General features: G+C 39.7%; 1 protein-coding gene and 1 long non-coding RNA gene across 18 annotated transcripts; one reads left to right on the forward strand and one right to left on the reverse strand.

The window, feature by feature from the left end:
- The first annotated feature begins 1,501 nt into the window (after positions 1–1,501).
- p2rx1 (purinergic receptor P2X, ligand-gated ion channel, 1) lies at positions 1,502–18,406 on the forward strand. Of its 17 annotated transcripts, none has more exons than XM_008428143.3 (14): positions 1,502–1,864; positions 7,328–7,472; positions 10,672–10,743; positions 11,072–11,129; positions 12,750–12,837; positions 14,020–14,100; positions 14,339–14,480; positions 14,613–14,758; positions 15,751–15,841; positions 15,938–16,003; positions 16,094–16,189; positions 17,538–17,638; positions 17,762–17,809; positions 17,885–18,406. In XM_008428143.3, exons 1-14 carry the CDS (start codon positions 1,728–1,730, stop codon positions 18,018–18,020), a joined length of 1,407 nt encoding a protein of 468 aa, XP_008426365.1. In that variant the 5' UTR covers positions 1,502–1,727; the 3' UTR covers positions 18,021–18,406. The 17 variants fall into 17 exon arrangements, 15 of the variants coding, with proteins under 15 accessions (XP_008426365.1, XP_008426362.1, XP_008426363.1 ...); XM_008428140.3 differs by having other exon boundaries at positions 1,503–1,864; positions 11,072–11,141; XM_008428141.3 differs by having other exon boundaries at positions 1,503–1,864; positions 11,072–11,141; positions 17,765–17,809.
- Positions 1,984–5,920, reverse strand: LOC103476075 (uncharacterized). Its single transcript, XR_535403.2, has 3 exons — positions 5,761–5,920; positions 2,615–2,740; positions 1,984–2,538 (listed from the first exon to the last, which is right to left on the reverse strand). It is a non-coding gene; the product is annotated as an uncharacterized LOC103476075 (long non-coding RNA).
- Positions 18,407–26,030: the final 7,624 nt, after the last annotated feature.

A 26,030-nucleotide genomic window follows, 5' to 3' on the forward strand; every position in this document is an offset into this window, starting at 1 on the left:
CTCATTCTGAAGTCCTTCTTGGCCGCTGTACAGCTCCACGTCCCCCGCAACATGAAGGAGGCGTTCCTGTTCTTCAGAGGAATCCAAGACTTCTGCTTACGATACACCCTTGTGCATTTTTCTGTGCTGACAGTGTCTGTGCAGTAGTTGATGAAGGGCAGCACAGTTTGCAGCATACTCCTCCAGATCCTTAGTACTAGACTGTTTATTCAAAACAATCTCGACTGAGAAGAACCACCTGTCGGCCATATTTTAACCTTTTCTCTTCCCTTCACAATAGAACCAGTGGTAGCGCTATGACTGTGGATGTTAAGAACAGCTTAAATCTCACCACAACCACACATCGACTGCCTCTTGTTACTCGATTTACATCAATTCCCCAAGTTCTGCTCCCAAACTAATGCTTTAAATAACAACATGTACTGGAAACACACTCCAACAACACAGGTAAACATAAAGGCAGTCGTGTAAACACAGAGAACCACACGATTGTTATGAAAAAATTCCAAACAAAGCCTCGGCCCTCTGAGCGAGTCATTTATCTCCCCGTGACCCTTTAAAACAACCACCCTTTGCACCAGATTCAACAGATTATATTGTTTTTAATAGAGCATTTGGAATCCAAATACTCCACTGATTTTGGATTATTGTTTAGATCGACATTAAACCCTTCTTGCAATCCTTGTAAATTCGCTGCAGTCCTGCCAAATCCTTCCAAACAGGCATTTCGGGGGAAATTTTCAACATATTTTTTCCTCGTTTTAGAAAAATCAACAGCTTTACTCTGATTTGGAGCTGGTTGTTGAGCCCAAATATCAAAACTCTGTGGACAAGTCATAAGTCTCTATCATTGTGGGGAAATATTTCCTTTAATATCCCGTCTTATTTTCACTCATTCAGTTGTTGCATAATTCCAAGTTGCCACTTCACACATCCTGTGTGAGGGAAGATTAGGAATGCAAAGCACCTCCTGAAGAAAAAAGGGAATGTAAAGCTGAGTGAGAAACATCCCCCTAAACACACACACACACACACACACACACACACACACGCACGCACGCACGCACACACACACACACACACACACACACACACACACACACACACACACACACACGCAGTCGCATAGAGTGAAGATAAAAATTTAAGAAGGCTTAGCTTCTGGCAAATGGTGACAAGAGGAAAAACGGAAAACAAGCTTAAATGCATGTGCAGTGTTTGTGTCTATCTCCGGCTAGCATGCAGGAAGAGCGCCTCGGTGGAAACGATAAGGTTTGATTGCTCTAAGTGAGGAGGAGGTCCGGTTCTTAGGGCAACAGCTAAAGTCTGTTCTTAACTCGAAGAAGTCAGGCAAATGTCTTCTGATACACTTGTTGTGTTAAGAGGATGCACAAAAAAACAAAACAAAAAAAAGAGATGCCAAAAAAAAACAAAACAGGAAAAAAAGATGAATAGACCCCACTGTCAGAGGAGACGGTGACCCTCGTGAGCATAGAGAGGGAGGGAGGCAGAGCCGAGCTGGAGGGAGGAACTCTCTTTACTTCATCTCATGAAGCGTGTCAGACGTTAGCAGAGGAGTGTCTCTGCAAGCCAGGAGCCAAGGCACAGACTCAGAGTGAGAGAAAGAGGGATTTTTTTTCTTCTTCTGCTTTCTCTTGTGTGCATATATATGCAATTGAGGTGACAGGAGAAGACCCTCCTGTCTGCGGGTCAGCTGGCGAGAAAAGATGAAGAACCAAATCACCAGCGCCCTGTCTGACTTCTTCTTCGAGTACGAGACCCCTCGCCAGGTGCTGGTGAGGAACAGGAGGGTGGGAGTGGTGTGCCGGCTCATCCAGCTGGGGGTCCTGGTTTACATCATCGGGTAAGACCCCTTAAGGTCATCTCCTCTCCTCTTTGCCCGTCAGAGCAGTGAAGATGTCATGACCTCTGAGGATGTTTTTTCTACTTCTTCTTCTTCTTTGGGGTTTGAAAGTAGGTCAGACTTGCTAGATTGAGTGAAACAGATAAGTTTTGTTTGCAGTGCACCTAGTGTTGGTGTGGGAAACCGATATACTTTGGCTTACCACGTCCTGTTGACAGAGCAAACATTGGTCTTTAACAATCGAAGAGCCTTGACTGGCAGACGATCCTGACGTACCAGGACAGATATTTCCTGTCCGCTCCTACAAGTCCAGGCGTTAAAAAAGTGCGCGTTTCTTCGCTAATGTTTCCTGAACCACCCTCCACAAACATGCTTTGACACGCCAGAGTCTATTAAAGGAGAGCTAATGGGCTTATTGTTTCCAGCTACGATCAGTGGTTTGTGGTCTTAGTTGCTCAAAATTGCACCTGTCTCGTTCACAGCAAATGCACAATATATGTCTTTATTTGTAGTTTGTGCATCTGAGCAGCAGAACCTGCAGGACCGAGTGTGATGAAACACACCGAGGCATATGCTACAACAGATAAAGATCAAGCGCTGCACAATTCGCTGCCAAACGCTGCTGACGTGTTATCTGCTCAGGGTGATGTTGACAGTCCCCCAAATATGAAACTCTGAAAGAAAGTGATATAACACTTTCGGCCTGCTGCGGAATTTACATCTTAATAGTGCATCATCTAGTTTATGTACCTTCTTAATCCTGGCAGCGGATTTTTGTTTACTCCCTGCTCTTGTCCATTCCTCTGTCCTCGTCTCTCTCTCTCTCTCTCCTCAGGCCTCGTCCACACAATTACGTCTTCAATGCACACCTCAACTCTGTTTAACATAATTAAAAAGTATTTTTAATAAAAACTCCAATCAAAGTGGTGATTTGAAAATGTCCTGGAGATTTGGAGGTGCGAGATAATATCTGGTATTCAAATATGGCACCGCCGAAGTCACATGACGTTAAAACGGACAGTTGTCGTATGGCCTCCTCTCACAGCCGCATCCAGTTACTAATCAACCACTGTTTCTATATCCAGTCAGCAAACTCCCTGGTATTTACGCTACATTCCAGTTTTATTCATAACTTGGAAATTTTCACTTCCCAGTTGGAAAAATCTACTGGAATGCTCTCCTGAGTTGCATTTCACACTGGGAAAGTGGGAGCAGCCATACCTAGTTGGTCGACCTCGCATTTCGACCTGCGATGGAAACATGTTTATTTTACAATATATACTTTGTAAGAGTGTGTCTGAAATCAATGTCACACGTAGCTTGTGCATCTCTAAAATGAAGAAATTAAGTTTCAACAAAATAAAGCTGAAAATGATGCTCACAAGAGGAACTGGAAACAATGTCTGTGGGAGTCGCCATGTCGAAATTTGGACTTTTCCGAAATCTGTTGCGTCAAATTCAACTCTGAATTTCCACTTCCGTTGGGTTTCCATACATTTTTTCCTTCTTACCTCCAACCCTTTGTTTTCTCAATCAAATTTTAAGTTTCTTTCTTTTTTTATTAAAAACTTAAAACTCATCTCTGCTCTCTGTGGTTGGATCTTTTAATCAAACCATGATAATATTTGCTATGCCAGAGATTAACCAGCAGTGACAAAACCACTGCGTCACTGTGTCAATATAAAATAATCTATTTCTTATATCAACAATTTCTCAGAAAGACATAACATGTTATAAAAAAGAAAGAGGCATGCTTTTCCAACTCTGTCCGAATTTCCTCTATCCTCACATGTCGTTTCTCCATCAGTAAAACTGTGGCGTATCTCGGTTTCACACAGATTCTTCTTTCGCCCTGGAAGAGTCTTTGCCGCTTTAGATGACTTTTGACTAGTTCCAATGGCGGTTTTCGGTTTTATTTGTCAACTTTCTGGTTTAGATCTCAATTTGACATCGTCTTAGATCATTTTATCTGAAGATTTCCTGTATTTCTTCATATGATTTCCTCCTCTACAGCCAGGTTTTTACTCAGAGTTTGTGCTTCAAAACAATGACCTATTTTACTCCATACAACATAAAACAGATGCTGCCTTCATTGTTGTGTAAACCTGTTTAAAACCACCAGCTTTTCTACAGGAATTAAACTGCTGTTTTGACTAGGCCCCTTTCAACCAATTATTTAATTCCACAGAATCAGCAACATGCATAAAATTACAGTTGGTTCAGTTGGTTTTTCATTACTCTGCTGCACATAATTGAGGTTTGGCATTTAGGAGTATGTGATTATTAACACATAACTAGTTTTGGTTCACATGTGAGGTCAGTAGAAAGGTGAGTGAAAAAAAAGGGGGATGGGTTTCAATTTGGTCTCTCAGTGTCGCGGGCTGGCCGTGCCTCATCCCAGTTCTGTCACCAGCCTGTTGGAGCCCATCAGGCCACGTTAGAGCCGGACGGTGATGTCCCACAGAGAAGATGCAATTAGAAAGCTGTCCTGCTTCTCCTCTTCAGAATCTGGCCGGCCCGCAGACGGGTCAGGGCGGCGCCGGGGCCGACAAACACAGTCTTGTCGGGAATGTTCATGTTCATATTAACCTCAGGTCAGCCTCAACAAGCAATCGGTGGAGATCTGAAAGTTAGAAACTGTACGTTGTTGCGTCGTGGTCAGATTGCTGAGTGATGAGACAAATGAAGAATTTCTGCACACGGGCAACTTTTAACTGAGAAATATCAAGAAGCTGCTGAAAAAAAAATCATCAGCACATCGATACATCTCTCTTTGTGGATATTTCTCTTTTTGCCGCTTTTTATTCCCACTTTAATTTTTATTCACATTTTCAATGGACACACAAAGACGAATCAGACATTTTACAGAGTTACGGCATTTTTATGACTGAAACTCTTGAATTTAGAGAGTTGTCCATCTATTTAAGTCCTAAAGTAAAACCCAACGTCAGTCAATCTTTTCTTTTTTTTTTTTTTTAGCTTGCATTCAATATTTTCTTGCTCTTTCTTATCAGTCTTACTCACTATTGGAAGATTAATCTCAGTGCTGCAGATTGGCTAGAGGAAAAGCTCCCACACATCAGGAAGCTTTCTTTATTGCATTTATGTTCTGTCTGTCAGACGCAAATCTCACTTAGATTAGCTTTTTCCACAGCCTCCTTCTATATCATTTCCATTTAGCTTGTATAACCCCCTCCCCCCCATTTTCCTAGTTAATAGCTTTTTCTGCTGCACTTATTTTCTTGGTGTGCTCAAAATGACGCTTTTCTGTAATGCTCCACTGTCTGAGGACAAACCAACACCGTGATAAAACACTCGTTGTTGGCGTCATGCCAGTGGGTAATTGCTCCTCACACCCTGCGTAAAATAGCTTCATATGTTCGACAGAGGATTTCTGTGTGGATACGATATCTTTCCAGTGCACACCAGCTGTTTGCCTGTCCCTCCCGGTGACATTATGCAAACACAAAGCAACGTAACATGCCAGGAATCATCATAAGCGTCTCAAATCCTGGCATTAATACTGAAACCGTGACAACGGAAGATTTCATCAGCACAAACCTCGCATATTAAAGAGGCGAAAGAATAAACAGTTAAAAACAAGACTTCTCCACCGGCAGTCGTACTTTTATATGATCACGAGATGCTTTAATGTTAAAGGAAAGATATTAGTTTGTGTTGTGGGGTAAGCATAAGCAAATATCAACATTACAAAGTGGCTCTTTAAGCTGCAGTGAGTAACTTACTTATTATTTATTTATTTTTTTACAGGTTTTTTAAAATTATGACTATGACAGTACAATATTAAAAAATTGATCCCCTTTGCCTTTTCCCAATGGTTTTAGTTCTAACTACAGGAATACGAGTCAGAAACAATTCTGGGTTACTTAGCTTACCTCAAATGCTAAGGCTAGTTAGCATAGCCGCAGATGACGGCGGAAGAACGGTTTTCCTGGAACGGTACGTTGTTTCTCCGCCATTAGCACTTTGAGCAACATTGATTGGTAGCTGCTAAGACCCTCCCCCCGGCTCTGATTGGTTGTTAATTGATTTTTTTTTTCACAGATTAGCCATCACAAGATGGTGAGTTTTAATAAAATATAGGGAAACACTAATTTTTGTAAAAGTCACATAGCGCAGCTTTAAATATAATGCATTTTTGTAGTGTTATATGCTACAACTTGTGTAATAACATTCATCTGTTGTAACTCTCCAACTTAATGTCGGTTTAACCAAAACTTTTCTAAAGAAATGTTTAAGCTTGTGTAAGGAAGGGTGACATATACCAGCTTGAAGAACTGCAAGGGGGCAGTAATTGTTCAATAGCAAATTGCATCTAAACCAACTTGGCCTAATGCCGTTTGGGCAAGCTCTGTGTGTGCAGTGGTGGTATTCAGTGCGATGTGGCTCCCACCAGAATCACCTGACCAAAGTAAAACAGAAACAAGCCTGATCAAATGAAAGAAAGAGACCAAGGAGCACAGAACAACAATGAAACTAGAATCTATAAATCAAACTCCAAAACAACCCCGGACCTTACAAGGACTAAACTGTGACCTCTTAAAGCATTGTTGTGCTTTTTTCTTTACAGAAAATCAGAGTAAGGCATTACATGACATTTTTTTTAACATAATGTGCAATCTAGACATATGTTTTCAGCAGATAATCTTACCCAAAGTGACTTGACATTTAATCTAATTAGCTTGATTAAATTAGACCTCAATTATGTGCAGCAGAGTAATGAAAAACCAACTGAACCAACTGTAATTTTATGCATGTTGCTGATTCTGTGGAATTAAATAATTGGTTGAAAGGGGCCTAGTCAAAACAGCAGTTTAATTCCCGTAGAAAAGCTGGTGGTTTTAAACAGGTTTACGCAACAATGAAGGCAGCAGCTGTTGTATGTTGTATGGAGTAAAATAGGTCATTGTTTTGAAGCACAAACCCTGAGTAAAAACCTGGCTGTAGAGGAGGAAATCATATGAAGAAATACAGAAAATCTTCAGATAAAATGATCTAAGACAAAATGCGCTCTTGCATCTTTACATCTGAGATGCTATCTGTGTTTTCACTTGTGTCCACATGCAATTATGTGCATGGTCTCATTTCTGATCTCTGCAAAGATAAAGTTCACTTTCTGCATGAACCACTTGCACTCTCTCAACAGCTTCCTGGAAGGCTTTCTTCTTCTTCTTTTTAATCTTCTTTTAAGTCATAAACTGAAGCTAGTAGATGTCTGCATTTTGAGAAACAGCCTGTCAGATTTGTCCTTTTTGGTGGGGAGGACGACCTGACCCACAGTGAGCTGCACACGTGTCCCCTGTCAGACACACTGCCGGCTGTGCAGAGCGTCATGCTTCGATCACTCATGTATATAACCTTGCTGTTGGGTTTTTTTTTTTTTTGGACGGGTTGCGCTGTAAAGTGGTTGAGGTGCTGACAGGACTGATGTGTCTTTCACAGGTGGGTCTTCATCTATGAGAAAGGCTACCAGTCCACAGACACGGCGGTGAGCTCCGTGCTCACCAAAATGAAGGGAGTGGGCTACACTAATGTGAGCGGGAGTGAGACCGTCTGGGACGTGGCCGACTACGTTTTCCCTTCTCAGGTCAGTAAGCGGTCAGCCGAAGCCCGGCCGGGTCAGCTTGCCGCTGCCTGATCCAGTTATCTAAACCGGTCCAGTATGTGCCTGGAACGAGTCAGGGAGCATCGTTTGGACAATCACTCAGAAGGGGATGAAGTCAGCATCTACAGTTCATAAATCAAACTGTCACACAGATGAAAAGTCAGTTGTGACAATAAATGTCACAACTCTTTGCTTTCAAAAGAAAACTGCACATCAGTTAAGGCACGACAACATTTAAGTCATACAAACTGTCAAAACAACAGCTTACATTTCTGTTGTCAATCTTTGAGCACACCGAAATGATACGCAGACAAAAAAGTGGCTCTTTAAATTTAGTACTCACCCAGTCTATTGCATGCATGAGCTAAGTACATAACACATCGAAAGTTACACTGCAGTTAACTACATTTGTTGACCTAAAACCTAACCCAGGATTATAACCTGTGGGAAAGAAACATAAAGACTTCATAAAGGTTGCTTGGTTTGAGTTTTGGGTGTGGACGTTTTTTAAAAGTATCACACAAACAACATACTAACTTGATGAAAAGATCTTTGTCTCTTGTATGTGCTTTGATCAAGTAGGAATCAATTTCCAGCGTGACGTGTGGGAAAAAAGAGCTCTTAAGTGGTCATTCTTTGGGTTACAATAAACGGGAGTTGCAAAGTTTAGAATTTTGTGGCTAATTTCTAATCCTTTACAAAGCTTTGACCTTTTGTGAGGATTAGAGGCGATGTCACACTGTGTGTGACAGAGGGCTCCATATAAAACAAAGTTTCGCCGCTACTTTTAATAGGAAGGCCGAAATTGATTTCAGATTTCAAATTTTAAACTCTGGTTTTATACCGGTAATGAGCATGAATAGCACAGTTTGAATTAGAAACTGTTAACATCGACAAATTCTCTGATCAATTCTTGGAGTCAGGACCAACTGGGGATCACAAAGCAAAAACGGTGAGACCTTGAAATCATCTTTAGAATAAATCTAAGCAATAAAAATGATAGTTGCAAAAGTTACTATAGATAGATAAGCATAATGTCTCACTAAGACTCACCACACGTATGCAGCAAAGGTCTCCAAAATGGTGGATCTAGTCACGTAACGTTTTTGTATATAAATCTGCATTTAAGGTGTTTCTATTAAAATATGAGCAAAGAAAACAAACAAACAGGGTAAATTTGAATTGTACTAAGAATGAGTGCTCAGGTTCTCAAACTGCTCAAAGACTAACTCGATTTAAGATGTGAATTGAGTTTCGGTTAGGGTCAGGGTAAGGGTGAGGTTTAGAATGCTGAAATGAATTGAAGTCAGTGGAAAGTCCCCACAAAGATAGCCATGCAAAGATATGTGGGTGTTGTGGTGGGAGGAAGCGGTTTCTCCCTTTGGTCTTCAGTGTAAAATGTTTGATGTGTTGAAAAAAATCTTTCTGGCAGATTACTTTATTAGTGTGTCCAAAATAAATCCAGCTGCATTTTTTTTTGTTGCCGTTTTCAACTCGATCCATGTTTGGTTACATGAGTGTTTCGACAACCTCCCGTCCCCACAGTTTTACTCAAAAGCACTACTTGTGCCACCAACCTGAGCGTGACATGAGCGCACATATCCATGTGAACAAGCAACAATTTATGGTGCACAATAAACTCCTGCACAATAGTTCTGACAGGCGCTCTACCCTCACGCACTCTTGCTCCGCGCCTGATGTCTGCGTTTGCAACTTGAGTGTATGCAACTGAACCACAATCACAGAGTCTTCCTTACAAATACTGCATTTTTGTTTGGATGAAGAAAAAAAAAAACCCCAGTCACAACCAGCAAATAAAAAAGAAACCGCATCAAGTAGCAGAAATTATGAAACAAATTGTAGCAATAAAGAGAACAGTAAATAAAAAAGAAACCGCATCAAGTAGCAGAAATTATGAAACAAATTGTAGCAATAAAGAGAACAGTACAACATAATAAAAGAAATACATTTTGAAACTTTTCCACCCGCCTCTCACCCAAAACGTTTGCTGGAGATAGGCACCAGCACCCCTCTGGACCCCACTAGGGACAAGGGTGTACAGAAAATGGATGGATGAAAAGTTTGCCATGCCACTGATTGGTTAATCTGAATGGACACAGTTTATTGGTTCAGTGTGTCTGCTGGTCACTCCCTCATTGTATTCCCATTTGACACTCTACTTTATCTCTTCGCACTGACTCAGCACCCACCAAACATACCAAAGTTGCCCTTTTGTGATGTCATCAGGTGCTGAAAACTGGGGTTAGGAGTTTTGTCATGTGGTTTCTTAGCACTTCATCACGAATGTCACAGTTCAGATCTCACAGTAAGAGGAAGAACGTCCGCTGTGATTTTCTTCCAAGGTCTGCTGCATACGATCCAAACAGGAAACTGAATTCATTCATGTTTACAAGTTCCAGTTTCACAATCAGTTTCATAATCATAAACATTTGGCTGATTTCAAGAGCACAGTCTGTTGAGTAGGAGATTATTTGTCCAGTGTAAAATCAGCTGGAGACGGTGTAAGCTCCTTGTGTCCATTGAAGCCTGAAGTTGGTTTGAATATTGTTTGAAAGTGTTCAGAAAAATGTCCAACTGTCAAATTTATCAAAAAGATGTGAGATGAAGATCTGTCAAGTTCGTTTAGGTTTACAATGTTCGTGTTGGACCTAGCTGAAAAGTGGACTGAAAATATCGCATGATTTAAAGTCTTTTCTCAAAATCTGAAAAGTGTGGCGTGGATTTGACATGCATGTGCCCTTGAGTCAATACTTCATAGACCATACTTTGAGGCAGTTACAGCTGAAAGTGCTTTAGTGTGTTTCTACTAGCTTTGCACATTTACAAGCTGAGATTTTAGCCCATATTTGCAAATATCTCCCATATGACCAGATCATGTACTTCCCTTACGTGTTTGCCGTTTCTCCTATGTGGCTTGTAGAAAACTGGTAACAGGATTAATTTCGGCTTTTTTCATGCCAGCCGCGGATCTCTGCAACTCAAGAGTTGTGCCATTTTGTGTCGGTCTATCACAAACAATCCCCAATGCACGTCAATATGCATTCCAGGGTTGTGAACACTTCAGGTGATAGCTTGACTGCATTCTTTATTCTGCAGGATAATGGCAGATATACCTTCACATGAAATATTTTATGTTTTGTGACTCTTTTTGAACTTTCAGGGCGACTCGTCTTTCGTAGTGATGACTAACTACATCATTACCGAAGGTCAGAAGATGGGAAAATGCCCAGAGGTACTTGCTAAGCCTCCCTTCTTTCTTGCTGCTGTCCCACCCATCGCCTTTGGTCCGTCTTACACACTTCCATAAATAGTAAAAGAAAGCATGAATCGTGTCTCATTCCAAGACTGTTTCTGTAATCGGTCATTTGTGTTGTTGTTGTGTAGCAGGAAATACCCGTGTAAACCTAATGGCTTCAGTATGATGCAACACTAACAGGCCGCACAGTACGGGGAGATCATTTTAACCCAACGGTGTTTCTCTGTTCTCTTCTTCATTGGCTGTCTGTTTACATTCCAACATGTTATGTGCAAACTGACCCCATTCCCTTGTCCCCTTACAGCTTACAGGCAAGCACAACTGCACATCAGACGCCGACTGCGTAGGAGGGAGTTTCAAACGTACGGGACACGGTAAAGTCTGAGTTACCGTCTATGTGGAGCTCCAACCAAGCCTCGATGGCCTCACGGTATCGCGTTTTGATTTTGCATTTGAAAGCACATCACTTAGTGGTCCTCTGAGGACGGCAAAGTCTGATGTCCGCTGAGTATTTGCGAAGGGGTTTCCAGGAACTGCCAGGAGCAGAGTTGCAGCTCACTACTGAGACAAACACTTATATGGAAATCGTAGATTGCTTTTGTTCATGGGCAACGATGGACAGTAACTGGCTATATTTACTTGAGTATCTTTACTTTACTTGGATATTTTTTCGTTGGGATACTTTTGACTCTCACTCCACTACATTTCAAAGCCATGTCTTAGCTCCATGTTTGATGTTCGTAAGTTTCTGAATGACGTATGGCATTACTTAATGTTACCATTGTTGCCGTTTCCTTGTCATGTTGTAGGTTGTGGTGGAGGAGCCAAATGCAGCAGGCAAAGGCATCGATTAGATTTTGTAGTTTTAATGAAAAATGAAAAAACAAAAACACAAAAAAAAACATGGAGAACATTTTACATAACAACAATAATAACAATAAAAAAGAAAATACATTTCTAATTGCATTTTTATGCACATGTTTTTACATGTGGTAAAAACTTTAAGCATTCAGAAAACATTACAGCATTGTGCTGATTTTGGAAAATATAAATTATACTTTTGAATGCTTAAGTATTTTCAAAAGTACGTAATTTAACTTGAGTCAACTTTGGACCAGGCAACTTTTACTCATATTTGATTGAATCCTTTTATTTCAGTACCAGAGTTTACTACATCGTCTGCCACTGGCCTTGGGGTTGAAACCAACACTCCCAGCCTTAGCAGCCAAACATTTGGTGTATTTGCTTGTATTGTGACCTAAAACCCCGACCTAAAGCAAACAGACACCAGATTAAGGCTGTGCGGTCTGACCTGTCTCGTCGCATGACAGCAACGGGACAGAACATGAGAGCGCCGTTGATGGGTCCAAACAACGGTTACGTAAATGTATTCTCCTTTGTCAGTCTCCGGCTTTTTATTTCAGAGTCTTTCCACTTCCCCTCGTCCCACATTGGCTTCAATAAGAGCAAAGCTTCAGATCTGTCCTCTTCATACCCGTCAAATTCACCTTGAGGTGGCAGAGTTCCTGTAGCGGCGGCAGGCTGGTGGAAATGTAAGCTTGCGGGAACGGGCCGCCGTGGCCAAACAGGTCGGTGGGTTTCAGCGAAAGGTCAGCGACTGCTGCCTGCTTGCCTGCCGGTGAAATGTCTGCACGTTTCTCCCGATGACAGGACGAGATTGCTGCGAAGCCAGTCGCGTGCACAGAAATTATATGTATATATCAGAATCAGGGGCAAGATAAAGAAAAAACATCTATTTCAGCATTTGCTCTGCTTCACTTTTATGTCCCGCCTTGCCGCTGCTGATGTCAATTGGAGATAAGGAGAAGAGCGGAGGCAGAGGACGTTTTTAAAACGCTTTAAACGCTTAAAAGCGACATCCGTTTCTGTCAGATGCTGCCTCTCGGAGCGTGTGATGCACTTTCTTGTTACAATTTGAAATTCTGTCTTGATGATGAGATTTTACATGTTCCCATTTTAAGGAGAAATGACTGGAGTCTGTGTCAACAAAACACAGACCTGTGAGGTGCTGGCATGGTGCCCAGTTGAGGATGACCGCACTATTCCGAAGTACGTGGGATCTCGAAATTCTTCAGCATGCCAGGGTCCAAGCAGAAAGCTACAACAAACATAAATGTTTCGACTCTTTGTTCAATTCACAAGTCTGACCCAGCAAATGACTTACTGTGTTACTCCAGAAGTACCATAAGCAACAATAAATAATCCACCATTTATGGTTTTAAAATATGATGAGATATTTTTCTTGGATATTTTATGTGAAAACTAATGGAAGGTTAGCAACTAGATGTCATTTTTTGAGACTTAAGCTGTTGTCACATTGTTTCCTACCTTGCTATAGGCAAAAATGTATGGAGTGTATGTTAAATGTATGAAAATAAAGCCAGATTATGTAAGAAGTAGGTCTTTTAATTCCAGATAATTCCTTCTTGAGATGAGGAAATCTTTATCAGCGCACACAGAGCACTTGCATAAAGGTATCTGAGATTAAAGGTGCCGTATGTAACTTTTGCAAAAATGTGTACTTTCTATATTTGTTAAAACTGTCTTGACAGTCCAATGTGAGACAGGCAACCTGTGAAAAGATCGAGCTCCAGAAATCGAGGAAAAATGATTCTTGCGAGTAAGTCGTGGTGTACATTTGTCTTAAGCCCACCCTCTATCCAGACCTAATTTCAAAATAAAATACAAATACACACTTTATTTTTTGTAAAACAAATTCTAGAAATCGTTTTTTCCTTCTACTTTGTGACTATTTGCTTCATGGTGTTGGTCCTAACATAAAAGCCATCTCGACGCGTGTAGCCATCACAAGATTCACTTGGTTTAAATGCTTCATCACTTGGTTTTATAATTAGATCAGTGTAATTATAAAGCATTTTTGCAGGTGAAACAAAATCCAATGTGATATTACACAGCAGGCCGAAACCATGCGGCTGCTGCCGACATCATCGTGTGACAGTTTACAACACTGCAAACTGTAAAAGCAACGTCAGTATAAAGAAAATATTCAATTTAATTATGAACATAGTCTACTCAGCTAATGTTTGAAGCCAAGTATGAGTTATGATCCCTGATTCAGTTTGTGAAACAGGCACAAATTCTGCTTGGACCCTGATTGTCTTATGAGTGCTAACGATTGAATTTCTCAATTTCTGTTTATTAATGTGACATCTTACTACACATAAAAACAGCAGAAACACTATCTGATTTCATTTTCTTTTTCTTTTCCAGGCCTCCTCTTCTGATATCGGCAGAAAACTACACGCTTTTCATCAGAAACTCTGTAACTTTCCCTTTATTTGGCGTCACCAGGTGATGGAAACTAGACGACAAAACTTGCTCATAATTCAATATTAATAATCAACAGGCTTATTATGTATAGCTATTGAAAAATCCTAATTGAGCTCTGCTAAACATGTGGGAATAGTTCATTAGTGGCTTAATTCTGTAAAATTACTGTAATTATAAAACGTTTTCAGTTCATGAATGCACGAAAGCTGAAGTGGCTTTTATGAGAAGCTGTTTTTGCTGATGCTTGAATTGTTCACAGGAGTAACTTGGTGGAGGGAATCGATAGTAACTACATCGGCAAATGCCTTTTCGATCCAAAGAAAGAACCGCTCTGTCCAATATTCAAACTGGGAGATATAGTGAAGCTGTCCGGCTTCAGCTTTGAAAAATTAGCCCAAGAGGTAAGTTTCCAGCGAAGTCTCTGTGCTTTAATCGATATTTAGTTGTGATGAAGTAGGTTTATGTTTGGTGAAATCATGGCTGCAGATGTGTTGTCTGATTATGGATGTTTGCGTTTTTTCTCTGCTTGACAGGGAGGGGCTATTGGCATCGTTGTTGACTGGACATGCAACTTCGACGTCGATGTGAAACACTGTAAGCCCGAGTACAACTTTCACGGTCTCTATGGAAACCCAAGTGAGACTGATGGCACCAGCGCGTCGGTTGGGTATAACTTCAGGTTAGAGATGTGCATTTTTGATATTTAAAAACAATAATAAAGTCTGTGCATTTGCTTACGCAGCACCTTTCACAGGTCTTAAACTTTTTGCACATTTTTTAAGTTAGATCCTCAAACTGCAGTGAATTACTTAGTCATTTTGAGGTGATTTTATTTAGTAGGCGTTTTGTATTTCGCCTCATTTATTCTGACACGCCAAAAATAAATAGTTTGTTACATTAGTCAACAAACGGCGTCATGAAGACTAAGGAACACAAGTGGCAGGTCAAACACTGTGAAGAAGTTTAGAGCGTGGATCGATTATGAAACAATATCTAAAGCTACTTTCAGCAGATAACAGGAAGGTTAAACAGACACAAAACTTGTTTTCTGATTCCTCTGTCTGTTACTTATGGAACATCCTGGATTTAGAAATGGTGGCAACTTTTTTTAATCCCAGAGTTAGGGCCAGGACTCTCTGGGGAACAAGACAGTAACGCTAACCAAGCTAATGTTAGAAACTCAAGCCAGTTTAAAGAAGTCAACTCTGCAATCACGTTGTAATTTTTAATATGTGTTGATATAAAACTGCTAATATTTACCTGCTGTCTGTTGTCTGGTAGGTTGTAGGATTTTTATTTTATTCTCAGAAGAAGGAGGAGTTTTTTTTCCCCCCCAACTATTTAATTAGATGAACCTTGTTTTTCCATAACCAACTGCTCATTTTATTGACTGGACTAAAGCCATTGTTTGCTCCTTATGTTATACCTCAGGTGTGTTTAGTTTGAACTTTACGATGTTTGCTCGTCTCAGGCAGTTTTAACATGTTGATTTTTATTCCTTATTCATTTAGAATGCTTCAATTTGTTCTGTGGCTTCTCTCACGCTCTATTAAGGCACTTATTGGTTTTCAAGGGTACCACTTATGCCTCCTTATATTTTTCTGTCGACGCCTATGAGATGAAGTAGGAGCAGTGAGGTCTTATTCTGACAGTCCTTGTGATCGTTTACAGGTATGCAAAGCATTATATGGAGGATAAAATTCCCAAGAGAACCCTCCTTAAAGTTTTTGGCATCAGGTTTGATGTCATTGTGAAGTCACTGGTGAGTAAAATAAATATTTTTCATTGGTATGAATTTAGCATCAATAAATAATTTTAAAAAGTGAGCTTTGTATGACTGGAGCTGTGTCCTTTAAAGGCAAGAAAATTTGACATAATCCCAACACTCACAGCAATAGGCTCAGGCGTGGGGATTTTCGGAGTGGTATGTTGCTGCTTGGATTATATTCCACATTAATAAAGCATCCATCACTCACAATCTAAAAATATTGCTTTTTTTTCTCTTCATCTGCAGGCAACCGTCGTTTGTGACTTGGTGCTGCTTTATTTGCTACCTAAAAGGGAGTTTTATAAGAACATGAAGTTCAAATACACAGACACGCAAACACAGGTAAGTTCTGTTTCTTTATTTCAAACACAAGATGGCGGCAGAGAGTCTGTTACTAACGCCAGCCCTTGTTGGGACGTTCTAACTGCTAACTCCTTTCGCTGTCGGAGACTATCCTCTCGTCAGCTAGGTTCGTAATGTTTGAGGTTCAAGAAGAGTCAGTGAGTTGAATTCATGAATTCCTTTTATTAAGACTAAACTGCAGAGCTGGCCCGTTGTCATGCTTTCCTTTTGGGAGAACACAGCAAAATGGCACTAAACTACAGTTTCTAATTCCTTTTGTAGGCCTCCATCTAAGTTACACTCTAAAGAGGGCGGACCCTACTTTGTCATTTCCCTTAGCCTTAGCTCTGTATGTGCGTGTGTGTGTATGTGTGTGTGTTTGTGCAAGCATGGAAACAGCTAAAAGAGATGGAGGGAAACAGAATTATTCATTCCAAACATCACCAAACACCTTTCACCTTTTGGCTGTTTGAGTGTCACATACACCGATCAAGCATAACATTATGACCACTGAGATTAACCCTGATGAGCTCTTTTTATGGCTCCTATAAGTGGATGGAATCAATTAGACATCGATTAAAACTACAGTATGCAACTTTTATAAAAAAGATTCGGTACATATTGGTTAATACCGTCACAACAGTATGGCATTAGAATGATGATCTGTGAAAAAAAATTTGAGCTCCTCTGCCTTTTCCCAGTGCCAACTTGAAACAACCAATCAGAGCCAGGAGGAGGGGCTTAGCGCAGTCAATCATTGCATAGGAACTGCTCACAACTTTTCTTCTTCTCTTGATTGGTTGTTTTTGACTGGGAGCGGTGCATTTCTTCTTTGCTGCGAAGCAAAAATGGTTGGAGATGTTGACTTGGCCGAGTAGTCAGTTCCACAAATGTCAACCCAATCAACGGTATGCGAGATTATTGGTAGTTGAATCCACTGCTTGCTAGATATCACAGTGCACCTTAAGGGGTTTTGTGTAATCCATGTCAGGGATTGTTTTGTTTTCTTTTTACCACCAAAAGGGGAGCAAATTCTCTATTATGGTCATAATGTCACGTATCCATCCATCAGTCTAAGGGCAACAGATTATTGCTTGTTCTTAACATTGGAGACCACTAGTGCTAGAGAGCCGCATGCGTTATATAAAGCACAATCAGTTAGACACGGTACTTGCATGAAAACCTCCCCTACCTCTAAGTCTTCCCCCTCACAACCGTCCACTGTCCCTAAGCTTGATCCCATCTGAAGAACTCTCCCACCCATCCAAAAGCCTCACCAACAGTATAAAAACTGTCCTCCAGCCTGAAGATGCACCACTAAAACAGGCAGATCATTTTGTATTTACAGCAGGACAATGAGTCTATCGATTTAGACTCTAACACCTATTACACCCTTGAAGCAAATTCAAGACGAGCCCAAGACAAAGACAAGCCCAACGTGAGTGCAAGGTGAAACCAGGACGTCAGAGCTGATTCTGTTGATTTCCAGATGTATTCTATAAAGGTAGCAATGACGAGGCTCACAGTAGAGATCTAAATGGTTCCTTGTTCTATGGTTTGGTTTTTGTCCAGCAGGATCCTGATCCAGAGGCAGGATCCACAGAGAATGAGGTATCTGAAGTAAGGATTGTAGACTGTAGGGACAAATAAAGCTTTGTTGATTGCTGAGGTCTTTCCCCTTCCATTCTCTTGCAGAAGTGATCTGGGAGCAAAGAGGGCAGCGCACAAGCTGCTTCATAAAGTGAACTGCACAGAAACGACGTCATGGGAAACGGAGGACAACTCGCGCACACTAACTCTGGATGGACCCCTGAGAAAAGAAAGGACATAATTTCTCTCTGATCCTCAGCAGCATCTTCAACCAGGGACCTCCTCCCACTCAAAAAGCCAACATGACTGACTGTGATCATTTAATGTCGAGCCATCCATTTCCAAGCTGTATGTGTACTTTTTTTTTGTTTTCTTGGGTGTTTGTTGTTCCCAAGAAGGGTGTAACCTCCACAACTTGAACCACGTCTGCAAACGAACGGTTGAGAGAAGACGATGTGGCACGTCGGTGTTCTGTGTGTGGACAAATCGTTCATCACCTCCCTCAGAGTCCCAGTCACTCCAAATAAAAACAGACCAAACTTGTGTTTGCATTTGCCGCCACAGCGATCCATCCCATGTGTACACATGTGACGAAGAGTTGTACTAAATTAAACAAGTTCTCCAATCGTCGTGCTCTTTTTTTTCCCCTCTTCACTCAAACGGCAACAGGCAAACATTCGGGTGTTTAGAGAATATTTTTTATGTTTTACTGTTGAGTACAAAAAGCATGCAAAAAAAAAAAAAAATAAAATAGCTTGTTTGCATTGGTACATATTTACATTGTGACTGGGTTCCATAGGGATGTGCCATGCTTTGATTTATTGGAGCGAGTACATTCAGACATGAACCAGACATCAGGCACAGCAGGACAGAAACAAAGATGTTAAAGGGATAGTTTGGATTTTTCCTTCAAGTTCTGACGTTTTTAGCGACAGCTCCCTTACCTGTTGTAGAAGTCTGTCATATTGTAGTCGGTTTGTAGTGAGAAAGGTATCAGCACAAATCGGATTTAATGTCTCACGTGCTGCATTTCCGTCAGCTATGTAATTGCGCAAATTGGAATTACAAACGTTGGTGTATTTCACAAAACTGCGTTGGAAACATTTTTCACGTAAGTAATGTGATCAATAACCAGGGGTGAAAGTAAGGGGGTACGCAGTACCCTCAAAAGAGGACAGCTGCTGTCTGCTGTAAAAAAATCAATGGATTCACTGTGCAGCCGTGAGAGCGCCCACTAATCAGCCGTGACTGATTAGTTTTTCAAGAACAATCTAAAACACGACTTAATCAGTTAAAAAAATATTTTTTTTCCTATGTCATATTGTTTCTGAACTCTTCGTGCTTTGCTAGAGCAGCGGTGCAACACGTCGATCGCGGAAAGTTTTGAGTCGATCTTTAGGTGACAAACTGATCGCCAGGAGGTTGAGACCAGCACGTCCTCTTCTGACTGGCTTAAAACGTTCATAACTTTATTAAAGAACAACAAAAAATCAATAAAACGTGTTCAAATTAATGACCCAACAAAAATAATAATCTCAGTAATTATTGTTTCAACAAGGTGTTGCGCAATTCCGTGCGTTTCGGTTCCATTATCAAAACAACGAGCACAGCAGGAGTTTAAAATTAACTAATCAGCCACCGCTGTGTTCAGGGAGGCTTATTAATGATCACAATATAAATATCAAGTCTGCAAACCTGATATCGTAACGGACTGAATGTTATGTTTTTAATGTAATCTCTGGTCGGCTTGTGGAGCGCAGGAGGTTGCCATGGCAACGGGTGTGCTTCAATGACACAGAGAGACGGAGAGTGAAAATGTGCGAGTGGTTTAGAGTTGATCACCTGTTCAGGTTGTTTACCTTTGTCTTGGTGCATCACAGCCGCTGTAGTTTCTGAACGTTCAATAAACGATAAACTTGGACTAATTACCTCGTTCTGGGACTATACGTCATTTACAACAATGTTTCATTAAGTATTTTAAAAATAAAGGCTTTTACGGCGATGATTGTGTGAAATTAAATTGTTGAATATATATATATATATATATATAAAGTGCTATGCTACACCATCACTAGATTAACAATCCAATCCAACTTTATTTATAAAGCACTTTAAAACAACCACAGCTGATACAAAGTGCTGTATAGTAAAACACAACAATAAAAAAAACTCTTACAGTTTAAAATCGAAAACTTACAATTTAAAACTAGATCCCGTTGGTGTTGAAAGCCAAGTAAAATAAATGGGTTTTAAGACAAACTTTAACAGGTCAGGAAAAAGGTAATTAAGAAAAAAATATGGAGGGAGAGGGAAGTAGTTCAGTTATGATAGCTTGACTTTGACAACCTTAAGATGTAGATGTGGAATTCTGTTTGAGTCCAGTTAGAAAATAAAAGGCTTAAGACTTAAACACCAGCTCTGACAGATCATCAGTACAGCAGGTGTTTAATTAGCTAACAGCTGCAGTAGCTAATATACTACATTGATCACTTATTAATAATCACAAAAATAAAAGTCAAGCCATAAAAACATAAGACTGTAATGGGCTGGATATTCAGATTTTTTGTGGGGATATTATTAGTACTATTGTTATTAAAAAACAATAGTAATGATAACAATATTAAATGGGGTTAGGGTAGGGTAATATTTAATTTACATTATGTAACTTAATAACATAGTTATTAAATTATAACCTTGTTATTATAATTTAATAAATTTATAATAATAAATTTATTATATAAATAATAATTTATTATATAAATTATAACTATGTTATAATTTAATATTGTTATGTTATTAAATTATAACAAAGTTATTATATAACTTTATATAATATTGCTACTGTTTTTTAATCATAATAGTGCTATTGCTATTATGATTAAAAAACAATCAGTGCTTTTTAAATTATGAAAACACTGTTTATGATGAAAAAACACAGTCAGTGTGTTTATTATATATAAATATATAATTATTTATATATAATATATAAATATATTATTTGTGTAATATGTATATTTTACACAAATAATAACGCCTTGGGATTCCCCCAGAGGACATGGAACAAGTGGCTGGGTGGGGAGAGGGAAGTCTGGACCTCCCTTCTTAAGCTGCTACCTCCGCGACCCGATCCAAGAAGAAGAAAATGGATGGATGAAATGGATGGACAGTTGTAATTACAACTCCCTTACTCTTTACGCAAGTTTTTCACTGTTCATTAACATATTAATCCATATCAATATCTCTGTATCCATGTTTGTTCCTAGGGAAGATTGGAAAAATCATTACCTGGACAGTGCTCTCTTCAGGGGGCCTGTCTTCTAATGCCGTTTTCATCAAAGAAGAAGTTGAGTATTCAGACTCAGCTGTCGTCTTTTCACAGAAAACTTCCCCTGCCGTTGAAGCATCAAAATGAAACGCATTGAAAAGATCATACCGAGTGAAAGCCACTCGTCCTGAGAGCTACTTTTTTCTAAATTGCTACCAGAAATAGTTTGTCAAAACTGTTCCTCATTCCTGAGGTAATCAAAATATCCAATGCCGAAACCCATGGGAAAAAAACATGTTGACTAAGATCTCTGCCATACTAAAAATCAGGGGGAGCGCGACAGGTGAGGTTTGTGCTGATATCAACTCCTTTGATCGCAAGCTCTACAGGCGGCGAATTCTGATTAGTTGGGAGACTGAATATTGTAGATATTCTCTTCTTTTGCCCTTTTCTGCAGCACTCAAGTTAAGGTTTGATAGTCAGGTCTCTTCTCTCCAGAGCAAACATCCCCAGGTGGGAAAGTTAGCTCTTTTGGAAGATTGGCCAAATCGTTCCCTAGGACAGATCTCTCTTGCTGGGTCTGGTCTTCTAATGCCGCTTTCGTCAGAGTAGAGATTGAGCTTTTAGACTCAACGGTCTCCTTGTCACCGCAAACTTCCCCAGCCGGGGAAGTTTGTTCTTTGGGATCGTCCTAGGGAACGATTTCTCTTGATGCGTCCAGTCTTCTAATATCACTATCATCAGCACAGTGGTTGAGCTTTTAAACTCAAAGGTACCTTTTTCAATCCAAACTTTCCCAGCCGGGAAGTTTGGATTCCCAGCCGGGGAAGTTTGTTCTTTAGAAATTGTTCCCTAGGACGATTTCTCTTGATGCGTCCAGTCTTCTAATATCCCTATCATCAGCACAAAGGTTGAGGTTTTAAACTCAATGGTACCTTTTTCAATTCATCGTACAGACAAACTTCCCCGGCTGGGGAAATTTGTCTGTACGATGAATTTGATGCGTGTCTCTTCTTGGGAAGTTTGTTCCCAAAGAACAAACTTCCCCAGCCGGGGTAGTTTGTTCTTTGGGATCATCCTAGGGAACGATTTCTCTTGATGCGTCCAGTCTTCTAAAATCACTATCATCAGCACAGAAGATTGAGGTTTTAAACTCAATGGTCTCCTTTTCAATCCAAACTTCCCCAGCCGGGGAAGTTTGGATTCATCGTACAGACAAACTTCCCCAGCCGGGGAAGTTTGTCTGTACGATGAATTTGATGCGTGTCTCTTCTTGGGAAGTTTGTTCCCAAAGAACAAACTTCCCCAGCCGGGGAAGTTTGTTCTTTGGGATCAAAACCTCAACCTCAGAGCTCAGGTTGAGGTTTTGTACGCCTCGTTTTCCTCCTTATTGCTCCGACCCTTCTAAGCCTGTGAACCTTCGGAGAACCGGGTAAATCATTATCTTCATCCACGGTGTCTCTGTCGGAGTGATCTGAAAAATCAGTATGTTTTTTATGGCCTGTAGCGCCACCGTAAGCTGCCCCAGCCGGGGAAGCTTGCTGCGCGTTTTCCTGTGATTTGTTCTTCAGAGTCCAGGAAGGTTTAAAAAGATACGCATCAAATTCATCGTATTCATTTTCGTCCTCAAAGCTAGTGATATCAAAGGTCACTCCAGGAAGCAGCTTGTTGAAAAGCTTTCTCACTCCGGATGTTATTAGGTAACCTGCTCCGAAAGTAATAGGGAAAAATATTGTTTTCAAAGCAACTTGTTCCATGGTGAAAGTATGTGTACACAGTGATCACTAGCGAAGAAATACTTGGATATAACCTCTTGTTTTGAGAACCAAGCATTCATAACCTCAGATGTTCTTTGATCTTTGTCATAGATGAGGTCATAGCTACAATGAGTCACTGTAGTTCTGGGGGAATGTCTTGCTTCTGATCGTTGCTATGGAAACGGTCAAATCAGTTCTGCATGACTCAAACTATTAAAACTTTACAACTGCATCACTTAATCATTTGAGGCGCCATGACGGACTTAAGAAGGGTATATTTTAGGAGGCTAGGGATTAAAACAGGGATCTTAATGGTGAAATATTAAGTTTAGATTGACAATGTTATATTAAAACCATTCATTTAAGTTGGATTTTTATTATTGTATCAGGTTTAAAATTTTGAATCATACTTGACTTAAAAATATCTTGAAAGTAAAATTAAATGTAACTTACAGATATTTGCTGCTGCTGTTGTAAATTGTGACAAGAAAGTTTAGAGAAGAGCAAAGAAATAATTTTACACGTTAGCAGAGAAATAGAATAAAGGATAATCCCAAAGAAGTGATGCTGCCGCTCCATATTTGATGGGTTTTAAACGACCCACTCGAACACATTTGTTCCGTACGGTGCGGAAACATAAACAACAGACAGAACGTAATGTCTTCCAGCTTTTTCTGTGTAACTGAGAGCTCGACACCAACAGCAGCACAGCAGGGCCGTGCAGAGACCACTAAAGGGGCAGGTGCTCAACAACAAAAAAGGGCCCATCTAACCACATTCTAGGACAGAATATTAACAAAGCCTCTCAGCTTTCAGAGTTTAATAAACAATGATAAATTACAAAAATGTGACATATACAATCAAAGCTAACGAACATCTCCATATAGAGCATAACACTATGCCTATGTAAGATATTTTATTAGTAATTTCTTTCTGCAGGTCTATTTTGTTATAGGAAAGTATTGCAATATTCAAACCCGCAATTTAGCAAGATATGTAAATCAGAGCTGGACCACCAGACATATTTTGTCTTTACAGAATTACACTATTAAAAATATAAACAAGGGCACAATGCAACCTTTTAGTGACTGTAATCTATAAAAAGAGCTGCCTGTTTGCTGCAGTGGAGATGAAGATGGTCCATTCAGGAAAGCAGAGCTGCATCAAACTTTAACGTGGAACTGCAGAAAAAAGAAAAAAACAAAAGCAAAAATTGAATTGTTAATGCATGTCACCATGAGAAAAGACTACTGAGTTTTGCTTAAAAAAAAACTTTAAAAAAAATTTAAATCACACATTTTTGACTCATGAAGTTAACTTTTTTTGCAAAACAAACTTATTTGCGCTTGTCATAAATCTTTTCTTGCTATTCTAAGTTTTTGTTTGTGACTCAAAGTTTTGCTTGTGATTCTCACATGACGTCTTGAGCAGGGCCTAAAATCAAGACAAAAGATTTATGATGTGTGTAAATAAATGTTTATGTTTGGTAAAAAATGAGTTAATTAAAAAAAAGTATTTTAAACAAAACTTTTTTTAAAGTAATCATTACAATTCCAAAAGTTTTGATTACAAATTTATTTTACTTAACTGAGGTTAGTTTTTTTTACACCACTTTATTCACCAAAAACTTTTTTTTTTTTTAATAATTCACCAAAAACTGTTCTGCAATCTGGAACGTTCGCAACGTTGAGCTCCAGTTAGCCGCCTTATCTCACTGCGCGAGAGGCAACTGCGTCATCCGTCACGGGCAAAAGGTCAAAGGTAACAAGATGACCGGAGGGCTTATTGTGTTGTACAAAAGAGAAACAAAAAAGCAAAGAATTTTAGCACATCTTTTTATGTCAGAAGAGGGCTTAGGAAATAATAATACTAATAAAAAAAAAAATTGACCAAAAGGGCACTTGGGGGCAAGGAGCAAAAAGGGCAGGTGCTCAAGCCCCCCCAGCTCCCCCCTCTGCACGTACCTGCAGCACAGCGTCAGCAGCCCACATTGCTGAGAGCCGGGAAGGAGATGAATGAGTCCATTTCTATGCTTTCCTGTAAACTGGTTATGAGTCTGTTGGTTTTTCACTTTTCTTGTATTCTAACTATTAAACCAACTGGTAAACAAATGTTTATATCTGTTTTTAAAAGAATTGTAGCTTCTCTCTTATGTCTCCATCAGATGAGCAGCAGTAGCAGCTTTTGGTGACATTATTATTAATAATTAGATTGTTTTTGAATACGATTCAGGATTTAAAATGAACTGATGAAGATGATCTATGTGTCTAGTCTGGCCTGGGAGAGATGTCTGTGGTTCCCTTCTGGACCCGTTACCCCATCAACCCGATGTGGAAGGCTATGTTCAGAATTTAGGTCTCAAGGCATCTCAACGTGTCAACATTGCAGCCAGTGGGCTGAGGGAAATACAGCTCCACTTTGTAGCAATTCAAGAGCTACACAGCTTTTATCGTGTCGCAAAAATTTCATTTGCATAGAAACTCCAAAGTGTGCTTTATACTTTTGTCATAGTACCCCCAAGAATTTAAAACTACTTTCACCCCTGTCAATAACTGGATGTTATCACTGGCAGAAAAGAGAACAGGAAGGAGGACAACAGCACAGCATGTTTTTTTTTTATGACATCGCATGAACAAACTTATTTATATATTATCTTAAATGTGTTTAATGAAAATGCAGCAATATAAAACTCAATTTCTATCCATTATGGATTTATCTCTATCCATAATAGAAATTCTATATCATTTCTCTATTATGGATAAGGGAACCCTTACTGTTAACAGCTTAATATATATTAAAAAAAGCTATTCATTTAAGATAAACACCCGAGTTCCCAAACTCCCCCAATTTCTATTATTAGAATGTATATTCCTTTGAATATACACTAGTACTAATATTTCCACAGGAAATGTATTTTTTGAGTCTGTGCGCCACCAGTGGTCTTCCTGTGTGAAACAAGTCCTGAGAAGGAACCCCATAAAGCATCACTGTCATTGAAATAAAGGTAAATTTATTGAAAAAGATAGTTATATTGTGCTTAACATGAAGATTTTATTGATTTTTACATCTCCCATTCCGAGTTTGTGTTTAATACAGGAAAATTGTTGAGGCCGCACTGCCTTCCATCTCCAATTCTTGTGTAAATACTCATCAGCTTCTGCGTAAATAAAAGGAGTGATGGCTTTCATCGTTTTAAAATGGTGTTCTCTTGACACCATTAACACTTAAA

The sequence above is a fragment of the Poecilia reticulata genome, chromosome 14, assembly GCF_904066995.2.
Source record: "Poecilia reticulata chromosome 14, P_reticulata-male-v2, whole genome shotgun sequence".
Taxonomy (NCBI): domain Eukaryota; kingdom Metazoa; phylum Chordata; class Actinopteri; order Cyprinodontiformes; family Poeciliidae; genus Poecilia; species Poecilia reticulata.

What these genes read in the sequence shown, in the direction of transcription:
- p2rx1 (XM_008428140.3), top strand. Translation starts at nt 1,728, where the DNA reads ATGAAGAACCAAATCACCAGCGCCCTGTCTGACTTCTTCTTCGAGTAC. An exon ending in ACTACGTTTTCCCTTCTCAG is followed by an intron (nt 7,473 to 10,671) that starts GTCAGTAAGCGG and finishes TTGAACTTTCAG; the next exon opens with GGCGACTCGTCTTTCGTAGT. An exon ending in CCTTTATTTGGCGTCACCAG is followed by an intron (nt 14,101 to 14,338) that starts GTGATGGAAACT and finishes AATTGTTCACAG; the next exon opens with GAGTAACTTGGTGGAGGGAA.